This window comes from Erinaceus europaeus, chromosome 14 (genome assembly GCF_950295315.1).
Source record: "Erinaceus europaeus chromosome 14, mEriEur2.1, whole genome shotgun sequence".
Lineage (NCBI taxonomy): Eukaryota > Metazoa > Chordata > Mammalia > Eulipotyphla > Erinaceidae > Erinaceus > Erinaceus europaeus.
The window spans coordinates 95,696,699-95,710,567 of record NC_080175.1 but is presented as its reverse complement, the minus strand read 5'-3'; the positions used below and the strand labels follow the sequence as shown (position 1 = coordinate 95,710,567).

The window sequence follows — 13,869 nt, the reverse complement described above, 5'->3', positions numbered from 1 at the left end:
AAGAAATTAAAAAAAAAATAAAGGTGGAATTGCTGGGTCCTTTGGTATGTGTACACTTAACTTTTATGAAATGACCAAACTTTTGTTCCTCAATGCGTGCATTTATTGTTTTCAAACTCATAATATATAGGAGTTCCACTGCTGTCCTATACCCCAAACGGTGTGTGCATGTGTATTTCTTATTTCTTACTCTTACTCCCAGGGTTATTGCTGGGACTCAGTGCCGGCACTATGAATCCACTGCTCCCAAGGACATTTTTTTCCTTTTTTATTGGGTAGGACAGAGAGAAATTGAGAGAGAGAAAGCTGAAAGGGAGCTGTCTTGTGTAACTTTAAAAATAATATTCAAACTTACACAGGTAAATGTAAGTGCTTTGGCAAATTAAAAAGTATATGTATTTCTTATCATTTTGTATAACATATAAGGATTACAATTAAAATCTAGATTGTATTTGAATTTTAAAGAAATGTGTTATCACTAGATTTCTTCTATTTTTTACTAAAATTTATACTTTCATTAGTGTAATGTGTACTTCTATTACTTTTGGTAAATTAAAACTAGAAATGTAATAGTATTCTTTTTAGAAATAAAAACGAACACCTTGGTTTCTCCTCATATTTCAATATGTCTTGCACCTTGACTTCTAAGTTATTGCTTTTAAAATTTTGTATTATCTAGGGAGAAGGAACTATTAGTTACATACAATAAATCACATTAAAATTATAGTGATGATAGTGATACTAATGAACTTTCCACAATACAAAAATAAATCTCCCTCAGAACCTCTGGTGAAATTTAATTTGGTAATCATTAGGGGTCTGTTTATATTGTTTTGTAATATGCATGCAGAAGTTTAATAACTATGAGCCACATAATAAAAATATGTATTTATTATACTACCAATGGAACATATTTCAATAGTGACGGGATTGCAAACTATTATTTTGCTATAGGAAATAAACAAAAATACCAAAATGTTAAGTTACAAATATATGAACAGTATGATTACTTACGGATTGCGGAATTTTACTCATTAATAACTCTCATGACATGCTTGTTGTACTTTGAAACAAATATGAGGTGTATCAGGGATATGTTTTCATTATTCTTTTTTATTGATTTAATTTTTAATTTTAATTTAATAATGATCGACAAGATCGTAGGTTAAGATGGATTCCATCCACACAATTCCACACAACTCCCACCACCAGAGTTCTGTGTCCCACCCCCTCCACTGGAAGCTTCCTATTCTTTATCCCTCTGGAAGCATGGACCCAGAATCATTATGGGGTGCAGAAGGTGGAAGGTCTGGCTTCTGTAATTGCATTTCTGTTGGACATAGGCTTTGACAGGTCGGCTCTGGCTGATGGTGCTGTGGGGGATTGAACCTGGGACTTCAGAGCCTCAGGCATGAGAATCTCTTTGCATAACCATTATGGTATCTACCCATGGCTCAGGGATATTCTGAGCCTCTATGCCACATTCAGTTCATAAGAGAAATAGCAAAAGAGACAGAATTGACATAACTTTGTACACCTTTGAGAACACTGTAAAACTCATCCTTCCACTTATTTCTGTGTAAGTTCCATGTGTTAACTGATTGCACCACTGGGGCTCCAGCCCTCCACTTATTTCTTAATAATGGAGAAAGAAAAAAAAATCTGATATTTTTTTCAATTATCTGATCTCTGATAAAAAAATGCATGTTGTAGTTCCCTGAATTTGAAGAAATAACTAAATACAGATAGAGAATATTCTACTACTTATGAGGAAAATAAATCCTGCCGCTTTATGAATAGTTCTCTTTTTTGTCCTTCACAGGCCGCCGCTTTGCAATTACAATTTTTTACTTAAAGAAAGTGAGGAAGTATTTCTTAGCCCAAGCACATGCAAGCCACAAGAAATCTAAGATGTCTTCTTCCGTCAGATCTTTACAACTTGTTTGTGAAGAGAATACTACCAGCATTTATTATATATGCTATTCTTCAACTGGGGGTTCTAATAGTTCTATTTATGAAATTTTTAAGAATCAAAATATACGAAAATAAAAATATGTATGGCCAAGCATATTTTTAAAGCTATTGATTTCTGTGTACCTTGTCTATTTCCTAAATCAAATATTCTCCATTGAATGTCTCCCTCTGTTGTGCATTATTAACAGATAAATATGTATTGAGAATAAAGGAGAAATTTACTGCCTCAACTTACTGTCTTAACAGTGCTATGATATGCTAGCCAGCTTTCTGTGATAAGATAAATACATATTTTTGACTTATAAATTTGTCATATGAGGACATTGTTTGGCTAAATGTAACTTGTTAACATAGATATGATTTATGTTTAGTTACTTATTTGGTATTTTTATAACTCTTTGTAAAATAAAGACTCTTTCTATAGAAATCAGTGATCTCTGAACTTAAAATGCTCAAGGTCACATTCTGCATTCACCACATACTAATTGTGCCATATTGAGTAACACTTTTTTTCTGCCATGTTTCAGTCACCTAACACTTTTTTGGTGAAGATTGATTCAATAAATTGAATACAGAAACAGATGAAGAAATTTAGCTATTGAGACTTAACTAGCTTATCTGAGAATATACACAAAACAAAATCCAAGCCCCAAATGTTTGACTCCTATGTTCTATATGCTGTGTGCTTCGCCAGGACCAAACTCTTCCTGGTTATATTTACAAAACATCACCTTATTATTTTATTTATTATTATTTAATCTAAATGTCCTTGATATTCTTCTCTTTGTCCAATACAGGAATTTGTAGATATCAGCTCTTTCTCACATATATCTGATTGTCCCCAACACTTATGTATGTTGATTAACAAATTTGTCAGCAAAAGTTAGGGTTTCTAGCTTTTTAATTTCTTTTTTTTTTAATATATATTTAAAATTTTTTTTTATTTATTTTACCAGAGCACTGCTCAGCTGTGTCTTATGGTGGTGCAGGGGACTGAATCTGGAACTTTGGAGCCTCAGGCATTAGAAACTCTTTGCATAACCATTATGCTATCTACCCCTGCCCGCTTTTTAATTTCTTATTATATTACTTTGCTATGGACTGCCATAACACAGTGCCACTGACAGGATGACTTACCAAACATAAATCTATTTCCTTGAATTCTGGAGGCTTATTGTCCAAAATCAAAGTGGAAACAGGTCTGATGTCTCCTGTGGCCTCTCTCCTTGGAACACTACTCAAATATGAGAAAAGATGTGATCTTGCCTTTTGCTGCAGAATTATTGTAACTGAAAGGGGACATGCTAAGCCAAGTAACTCAGAAGAAGAAAAACAAATGCCAGGTGATTTCACTTAAATAGGGTGTATTAAAAAAGCAAGTAAAGAACTCAGACAAACTAAAAAAACAAACAAACAAAAAAAAAACCACCCAAACTCTGAGGTTCTAACATAGAACCAAGATGCTCAAAGTATGATGGGACGAGATCTGGAAGTAAAGACAGGCTCCGATGGGCTGTGACAGATATTGGCATCTTGATGCTGGGCATGGTCTGGTAACACATACTTAGAAGAGGTATGAAATCGTACCCCTAAAACATACAATCTTACCATGGAATTTAAGTGAAAAAATAAATTTCCTCTCATTGGAACACCAGTCAAATTAAAACCCATACTAATGGATTTATTTAAAGACCCTATATCCAAAAAATAGTCCAGCACTATGAATCCACTATTCCTGGTGGCCATTTTATTTTTTTCTTTATTTCCATTTTTTTTTATTCAGTAGGGCAGAGAAATTGAGAGAGGTGTGGGACATAGAGAGGGAGAGAGAAAGACAGACATGCCACACCACTCATGAAGTATGTCCCCCTTGCAGGTGGGGATCTAATCCTTGCATGTGTATAAGCTCTTAGTACTATGTGCACTTAACAGGGTGTGCCACTGCATGGCCATATGGTTCATTCTTCTTAAACCTATCCTTCCCAACTGATTTTTAAAAATATTTTTTTATTCCCTTTTGTTGCCCTTGTTGTTTTATTGCTGTAGTTATTATTTATATTGTTGAATAGGACAGAGAGAAATGGAGAGAGGAAAGGAAAACAGAGGGGGCGGGGAGAAAGACAGACACCTGCAGACCTGCTTCACCACCTGTGAAGCGACTCCCCTGCAGGTGGGGAGCTGGGGTCTTGAACCAGGATCCTTACCCCAGTCCTTGCACTTGGCGCCATGTACGCTTAACCTGCTGCGCTACTGCCTGACTCCTTCCCAACTGCTTTAAATTCAGTGTGCCTTCTAGAGTTGATACTTTTTTCTTCACTTGACTTAATCTTCTTTCTGGGCTTCTCACCTCAGCCTGAATTGCATTCAAATCATTCTTTATACCCTGCAGTCCAGTTAGGAGGTTTTTTTTTTTTTGTTTTTTTTTTTAATCTTTGGTAACATGATCTGTGTTCTTGAATCTGTGTCTGTATGTTAAATTGAATTTCTTGAGTTTATATCATAATGCGTTTTCTGAATTCTATCATTTTTTCCACATATGTGTCTGTCTGATCATTTGGAGTTTCTATCAGAAACTTTTGCGTCTGTTCATAATATTAACAACAACTAAAATACTATGTAGATGTTGCTAGAGGAAGAAAGACTACTTTCACATTCCTAACTACTTGGGGATTTGTGTAGTTTGTAAAGAAGTAGCTGATTTGTCTTACAACATATTAATGGAATCCATAAACCTCACAGTAAAAATTCCCTTGCTATATATGATAACATCACTCCAAAATAACTTGAAGACAATAATGCATAGCATGTTTATATGCTTTCGTATTGCAATATGAAATTACTCTTTCTTTCTCTCTCTCTTCTTTCTCTTTCTTTCTTTCTTTCTTTCTTTCTTTCTTTCTTTCTTTCTTTCTTTCTTTCTTTTCATTGTCACCAAGTTATTGCTGGGGCTTGGTGCCTGCACAGTAATTCCACCACACCTGACAGCCATTTCCTTTCTTTTCTTCTTCTTCCACCCTTTTTTCTCTCTTTGTCCCTTGTTGGACTCTCTGGTGGGGAGGTCTCTTCCTGGGCACAAACTTTGGGCTTACCCACTCTGTTGAGCACCAGATGCGGGGATCCAGAAGAATGTTCCGGAGCAGTAGGGGTGAGCCTGTGGGACTGACTCATTGCCTGGTGCTAGTGCCGCAGCAAGAGATGGCCCGGTGAAGGCTTCATGGACAATCTGTTCATTGAACAGCAAATAAACAATCAGTTTATTGAACAGGGTTTATAAAGGGTTGCAGGAGGAAGTGACGTGTGTATACCACACACGTCTGGGGATGGTCAGAACTTTTCTAGTAATTATTGAGCAAGAGGTTTAATTGGTTAAAGGAACGAGGAAGCAAGGTTAGCAGCAGCAGCCAGAGTGGGGTCCTGAGGGCAGAGAGAAGATTGGTCAGATATGATGAAAGGATTGGAATGGGTGAGGAAGTAGGGAAGGACTTTTAGGCAAAACAATGATTATGTAGATAATAAGGGAGTGGGCTATTGTGAGGCAGGGAGGCTGATAGGTGGGGCCTATCCTGGAGGCTGTTTCCTTCCTTGCTCGACCTCTTAGTAGAGAGAGACTGATAGGATTGGTTGCGCCCCTCAGGCGCCCATCTTTCAGTGAGGGGTCCTGCCAAGCTCTACCATATCCTCATAATTTCCTACCATCCCTCACTCTCTTTTGTCGGATAGAGACAGACATTGAGAGAGTAGTGGGAGATGGAGAGGGAAGCAGAATGAAAACACTGCTAAATTGCTTATGAAGCATCCCCCACCCCTGCAGGTGGGTACCAGGGGCTTGAACACAGCTCCTTCCTCATGGTAATGTAGACACTCTACTGAAGTCATCACAACTTGACTCCTTGTCACTTTTTTTTTTTCTCCAAGATTGAAGTTAACAAGAAAAGGTAGTAAGAGAAGTAAATTATTTTATGTCTCAAGTTCATATTCTTTGAACACTGCATTTTATCATATTGATTCCCCCCCCCCCCAATTTGTGGATAACATTGCTCAAAAGTAAAAGAGGGAAAATGTACTTTTCTAGATTATCAAAACGAAGTGCAACTATTCTATAGCAATTGTCTGGAGCAAGAAATAAAAAGAATAACAAGTCCTCGTATAGAAAATTATTTCAAATCGCCTTAAAGATATGATGTTTGGGGTCAGGTTCAGGAGACTGAATGTTTTAAATCTTTATCTCTCTGGAAGTCTACTTTGCATTGGTTACTTACTCAGGCTTGTCTTTCTATGTCTTCTTAACATAATCTGGTTATTTTGGGGAGGTAGTAATAGGGTTAATCTATTTATATATTTTATCTTCTTCTTAATTGCTGCTCTTTCATATTTCCTTTAAATGACATTTTGTTAAAAAATTAAAAAAAAATTAAGTCACTAATCAATCAATAGATTTTTGTCTTTCTTACCTATAATACTAGACAGAAAATGATGGATTCATATAATGAAAGAACAACTGGATTTTGTTTGCTTTAGTGAGCTACACTGAAAAATAAATATTTTGTTCAGAGAGATTATACTGCCATTCTAAGTTTCCTGATATTGTTGTTTGCTTGTGTTTGTGTGTATGTGTATGTGCAGAAACAGTACAATTATCTTTGTAATTCTTCTTAGTTATATCCGTAGAAGTATAATTATGGCACTGGGTGGTAGCTCGGTGGGTTAAGCGCACATGACACAAACGAAGCACAAGGATTGGCTGATGGATCCGGGTTCGAGCTCCTGGCTCCCCACCTGCGGGGGGGGGGGGGGGTAGGGGGGTGGGGTGGGGTGGTGGTGGCTGCTTCACAGGTAGTGAAGCAGATCTGCAGGTGTCTATCTTTCTCTCTCCCCCTGTCTTCCCCTCCTCTCTCAATCTTTCTGTCCTATATAACAACAACAGCAACAGCAGCGATGACAACAACAATAATAAACAACAAGGACGACGAAAGGGAAAAACTTGCCCCCAGGAGCAGTGGATTCATAGTGCAGGCACCAAGCCCCAGCAATAACCTTGGAGGCAAAAAATAAAACAAACAAACAAACAAACAAAAAGAAGTATAAGTGTGGGTCCTATTATAATGTGATTTTCTCAGTGGCATAAATATTGTAGAAAATACCATGGAATGGTATTTCTGTAGGGTTATAAAATTCAGAACTTTTAGCGCACAGAATTTTCATTCATATTCTTCTTTCCTCTATGAACACGTGGTTCTTACAAAAAGAAGGAAAACTGGGAGGTGAACAGCTGGTTAGGCAGATGGTGTTGATGAACTGAATTTGGATTTCAGCATCATGGTTTAGGTTTCTGGAATGTGAGACTCTTGGCTGGGGTAGAATCATGTCTGATAGGGACATGGAAGGATGTGTTTGCATGCAGGCTAGCAGGCATGATCATAGTACTTGAAATGGAGCATAATATTGTTGAAAGTGTTTAAGGATTCAAAACAACAGATCATGTAGCCACTAGGGTCCTATTAAGCACTGTTCCAGGTTTGTTGTTTGAATCCGCCTGCATCTTAATTCAGGTTTACCTTCAACTCTCTTTCTCACCTGAGCCATCTCTTGACTTTCTTTCATAATCTACTTGTTATCTCTTCCAAGCTCACTCCTTCCTTTGCTTTTGCCTCTTCCTCTGTGTCCCGGAATTTTATTTTGTGGCTCAGTTTGAACACAACGTGCTTTCACTTCTTGCCTATTGGTATCCATCACTAGAATTTGCTCACCCTGAGAGTAGGAAATTTGCCAGTCTACATCTTGTATTTTCAGAGCCTAGATGAATGCCTGGACCTTTTTTTAGGACTCTATAAATATTTATTGAATCATAAATGCAAACTTAGATAAACAAAGCAGCAAGTTTATTTTTAGTTTATTGAGGGAAGAGTGGGTAGAAAGAAACTACTGTTCTAGGTCATTAAAAGGAACAAAATGCTACATGTGGTTCTGGTTGGAGATCTGAGAGCTCTTACAGTACAGCAAATTTGGGATTATCTATTTCCTAAATTCTTTTCTAAAAAGGCAAAAAATATTTGAGATTTTAATGTTAAATGATGTTAGTCAAGATATATATGTATATATAATTTTTAGAAGTTGCATTAATGACTTATTATAAATGTTCTTCCACATGTATTATTAAAGTATTAAAACATTCATGAATACTCCAGACACATAGAAGAGTCATGAATTTAAGGTCTTAAAAATTCTCTAGCAAAATAGACTTACTGACGGTTAAGACTGTGATAGCAAGAACAAAGTCTGTTGCAGATATAGCGCTTAGTCAGCTGAGCTTGTCATTAGTTTTTCAAAGGATTTATTACTCTTCACTATTTGTTAGTCTTGTGTTATCTTTAACACTTGGTATGAGAGACATTTAACTGGATGAATGTCTATATGAAAAAAGTCTTTATGATGAAGGATATCAAAATAAGTGAAGCGTGAAGTAGACATGGGTCTAGTCATAGCAGAACCATATTTAAGTGGAAAATTCAAGTTATGAGAGAAAGTTATAATTTATTAAGAATGCATCTTCTTTCTGTGATAAATTAAGCGTATTCTCAAAACAGTGTGACCTCGAAGATATCTTCTCAGAAATTTACACTTTAAAGGTATGGCACAGTTTCTGCTAAATAATGAGTTACTGAACATAGAGGCTTGCTAATTTCAAGCTTATTTTCACACAGCTGGTCTAAAAAACACCCCACTCTATGAATATTTAGACACTTGAACACAAACACGGTTTTTAATACAAGATAAAGTGTTGTCTTGAATATGATGGCAAACAACAGTGCTGGTTCAACCTTAGCTCCTCTCCCATTGAAGATATCAAGGGAATACACAGAACCTACATTTAAAATCTCTGAAATCAAGCAGGGAAGATAGCACAGTGGTTATGCAAAAGGTTTTCAAGCCGGAGACACCAGGACACAGCTTTAATCCTCAGCACCACCATAAAACTGAGTTGAACAGTGCTCTGCTTATAGAAATATAACAATAACATCAACAACAATCAAATTAATAAAAATACCTGAAACCTATTAAAATTAGCTACAGTAGGGGGGTCAGGCGATATTGCAATGAGTTAAGTGCACGTGGCACAAAACGCCAAGGACTGGTGGAAGGATCCCAGTTCGAGCCCCCGGCTCCCCACCTACAGGGGAGTCGCTTCACAGGTGGTGAAGCAGGTCTGCAGGTGCCTTTCTCTCCCCCTCTCTGTCTTCCCCTCCTCTCTGCATTTCTCTCTGTCCTATCCAACAACGTTGTCAATAACAATGATAATAATAACCACAATGGTAAAACAACCAGGGTAACAAAAAAAAAAAAAAAAAAAAAAAGGGAAAAAATAGCTACAGTCTCTCCAGCTGAAGGATGAAATTAATAAGAAAAAAAGGAAAGGATATTGAAGTAGATTGAGTCAATGAGGAGAGGGTGCACCTTGTGCTCTGCCTCCATATTTATAACCTCGTATCTACTGGAAATAATGACCATAAGAAAGCAGGACAATTTCTTCTCTCTTCCACAGTCTCCATTATTTAGATTTTTCCATTATCTGGATCCTACAATTTAGTGACATGATATCTTTGGATTACATAGAGTGATAATTAAGATTTGCTCCCTTTGGTAGAAGGTTTTAGTAATGGTTCCAATTTATTCACACCTTTCCGCAATCACACTTACAGTTAAATTCTGTGAAACTTGTCCTAAACTTGTATCTTACTCTGGCTGCTTGGGAAAATAGAATCTGAGACACAAGTTGAGATTAGAAAAGTGTTTGAGTCTCTTGGATCTCAGAAGAAACATCCCGTTGAACTGTTGTAGTTAGACCAATGGAAGAATGCGATGCTTCAGCTAACAACAACTGTTCAGCAACTTGACTGTAGACAGAGAGACAGGTAAATTAGGTCCCTTCCTGAAGAAACACACAGTTGATGCATAAAATCATGAACTCAATAAAGTGGTAATTGTTTTACAATGTGGGGGAACTATTTTCTACACAAGGAAAGTTAATATACTTGGGAAATAGTAAACACATAGAGCCTGAGTTGTAGCAAGAAAAACACTTGCTGTTGGAAAGTTATGGTCCAGCGTATGTGACTCAGCGTATCTATACAGGTTCTCAGCAATTCATCGAATATTTCTTGGATATTCCTTGTGTGACTGACCTTTTGCTGAGGGCAAGGTCATGTGTAAAAGAGTAGATTCAGAAACTCACTGAACTTAGGTCTCAATGGGAAAAGGTGATAAATATATATATATATATATATAGTATAATTTCAGAGAGTGATAAGGTGTTTGGAAAAATAACAGTCAAAATAGAGCAATAATGAGAGTTAGCATGGTCAGGGGAAACCCTTCTGCGCAAGTAACATGAGGAAAGAGGTCTGAATACTAAAACAAGATTTTTTGGGAAGAAATCTACACACTGGTTTCATTACACTGCCTGCCCTTACTTCTTTGTCAAAAGCAAATGACTCTGCCTATACTAGTCTATTTATGCCTATCTATTCTGATTCATTGATAGATTTGGCTTTTCTTTGCAAGCATAATACATTATATTCATGTAGCTTTATAGCGAGTCCTGAAGCTGGTAGCATCAATTTTCCCACTTTGTTTTTCTTCCTCGAAACATTTTTTGAGTCTATTGTTTACAGCTGGAAAACATTTGGCAAACACTCAAGTGGTTTTCATTTGTCTCTTTGAAAGGAGTGGAATTATTGTATACTTAACCACTTCAATCAGTTTTTTCAACAAGGCATCCTGAAAGATGACGGGTATTTGAAATACAAAAGGTAAAAGTTATTCTTGGGCATGTACTTGAACGCTTTAGAGCTTACTGTATGATGTTACAATACCATGGGATAATGCCAGAAATAATGACTGACCCATGATGTATTAGTGTAGAGCAAAGGTGGAGTGTCATTTGAAATAGAGAAAGTTAGAGAAGACTTGACTGATCAGGATGATAATTAAGCTATTTCCTGTAAGTGTTCAGATGATAATTGAGCTGTTTCCTGTACGTGTTTCCTTTAAGTGTTTAACTTGAGGAAAGAGTAAAATCTGAGCATCACGTAACTTTGTACAGTTGTAAGAACGAGGCAGGGAAGGAGAGTAGATATGGTGCAGGTAAGACTGTATAAAGTATGTGTGTCACAGAAAAGGTAGGAATCAGTTCAGGCTACCAGGACAGGGAATTTTGGAATGTTGGGATATATTATAATTATTATTTTTTTCCTCATGTTACCTGTATATAGACTTAAAATCCCTCAAATTTCACAAGACAACTTGATTAAAAAAGAAGCAATTATCCAGATTTATAATGATATATTTTTACCAATGAAGTCAACTTCAAAATGAATTATCAACTTTTTTTTTTTTTTACCTCATAGACTTTAAGTAGATTGCACAACTTACCCAAGTTATAGTACTTTTGGAATCTTTACTTTTGCACTGAAATGGAGAGTTTCCTATTGCTTATTTATGGTTTCTCTCCCAATATAATGCAGAGTCAGATGGCATTTTTTCAAAGGATATATATCCAGAGTAGTATGGCCTGGAGACAATTATTTCCATTTTGTGTATATCTCATTGAAATTAAACTGTTCATTTTAAGTAATCATTAACTACTGAGTTTAATTTTAAGCCACACCATTAAACATAATTGTTAAGTCTTTGATAATTTTATTTTCCTCTACCTCATTTTTTTTTTTTGTTTGTTTGTTTGTGCTTGATGCTAATAAACGTTTCCCAAATTGGGGCAAAGAGTCCCACTTTTACACAGAGACATTTCCCAGTGTTTTTATTAAGTGCCTCTGGCAAGTTTCACTGAACTTATATGAGAAAGTATTATTCACTTGTGAGAGTTATTGCAAGGAGCCTGTTGTCAACACTCCCAGAAGCCAGGAGAATAATGCTTCAGTTCCAAAAATGTCTGGGCAATAGACCACAGCCCTATAAATAGAGACAAAGAAAGAAAGAAAGAAAGAAAGAAAGAAAGAAAGGAAGGAAGGAAGAAAGAAAGAAAGAAAGAAAGGAAGAAAGAGAGAAAGAGAGAGAGGGGGGGGGAGAGAGAGAGAAGGAAGGAAAAAGAATTAGGGAAGCTTCCAACGGAGGGGGTGGATATTGAACTATATTGGTGGGAACTGTATGAAATTGTATACTTCTTATCTCACAATCTTGTCGATCATTACTAAATCACTAATAAAAAGAAAAAATCCACTGATGGTTTCTTTTCATATTTCTGCTTGGCCAGTATACGCTCACATGCACACCGAGGCTGGATCACCTTGGCTGGAATGCCAACAATCTCTCCTGAGTCTGCTCACAGTTCCTTCTGCCTAGACACTTCTGAACGTCTTTTCTTTTTCTCTCCTGGGGTTTCTGTTTTTCCAAAGAGCTGAAGTTGTCTATTGTTTATCAAGAGATCCTTATTCCCCTCATCTCAGTCACGGGAAGCATAATACAGAGATACTGAAAGTGAATTCTTCTCAATGTAAGGGAAATCTTTCTTATTTATATGACCTTTCTTCTTCAGCAAAATGTTTCTGCTTGTCACGTGTCCCGTGATATCCCTAAATCCTCCCAAGTTCTTAAAATTGTAAAAAAGACAAAAATTCACATTTCTTTCTGATCTCTTAACCAATATGCTCATATTAACTGCTTCCAGAACTGGGGAAGGAAAGAGGAAAACACTAGAGGAAAAACAATAATAACACCACAACATCATAGCCATTGTATTTGTAGGACAGTGTGAAAATGGAAAGAAGGTAGATGCTATCAAATAATACTAAGGAGATTAAATTCAAGAACTTTATAGGCCTAATGACAGCATTTGAGTTGTTTTAGTATGGCTTTTCTATTACATCCCAGTTCCTTAAAAGTAGTTACTAAATATCTCCCCATGAAGTAAGGGGCATTATGCATTTGACAAAATCCTGTAGATCCTATTCACAGTTTAACCTTATTTTCAGTGTTAGCTTGCCTAGCCCTCTAAAGCAAAGTAAGCATTTTTATCTCCCATGCTTACAGATATAATAAGCACAATAAATATTACAGCAATTGAAATTTTTTTTGTACTGTTTGCTTCATCATCTATAGTTTGTATGATCGCTTTCCTGAACAGACCGAGAGTTCTTCCGTGTCAGAAGACTTAGACATTGCCTTCTTTACTGACGTTTACTGAAAACTCATTCCTATCTGGAGTGACACTAATAGTTATAAGAACAATGGTCAGATTATTAAGTTCTAAGACATGTACCATAGACACTTCAATCTATAATTAAATGTAGCTAATGCTGTTACTCATTTTAGAGAGAATGAGAAAGAGTAAGAGACAAGAAAGAAACCGAGAGACACTCACACAGAGAAGAGAGATGCTATCTAGGTACTCCTCGCGTGGTGCTATCTGTGATGCTCCCACATGGTGTTGGGGTTCGAATACAGAGAATCATGCACAGTTCTGTCCCAGGTGACTTATCCTCTGGCTTCAGAGTAGTGAGCTGCACATATGAGAAATGTATCCATTAAGTTAGTTAAATAATGAGATAACTTTCAGCTCACATGGAAAAAGAGACATTCATTACCCAAAGGCAAGTTTTAAATTACTTGACAGTTTACTTTGTCTTGATGTGATTATTAGCTGAATTCCAGAGTGGAAGGAAAAGCTGTTTCATCAGTAAAACATACAATTCTTAGTCACAAGAGGGCAGCATTTTAACATGTACTGTTCTTTCATCTGCTGGCTTTCCTTGACATTTTGACAATTACTTTAATCCATGACATAATGATACAACAATAACAAAAAAGAAAAACACTCAGACAGATTCTTTATATTTCTGTCTTTTTCTCTACTGCTAATAAAAAATATTGAAAGTTCATATG

General features: G+C 36.5%; 1 protein-coding gene across 2 annotated transcripts in view; it reads left to right on the top strand.

Annotated features, from left to right (window-relative positions):
- Positions 1–2,542, top strand: part of LIPI (lipase I) — a 49,411-nt gene extending 46,869 nt beyond the window's left edge. For both annotated transcript variants that reach the window (XM_060172143.1, XM_060172142.1), the window contains exon 11: positions 1,823–2,542. In XM_060172143.1, coding sequence (XP_060028126.1) covers positions 1,823–1,910 — 88 coding nt within the window. In that variant the 3' untranslated portion in view covers positions 1,911–2,542. The remainder of the gene's footprint in view (positions 1–1,822) is intronic.
- Positions 2,543–13,869: the final 11,327 nt, after the last annotated feature.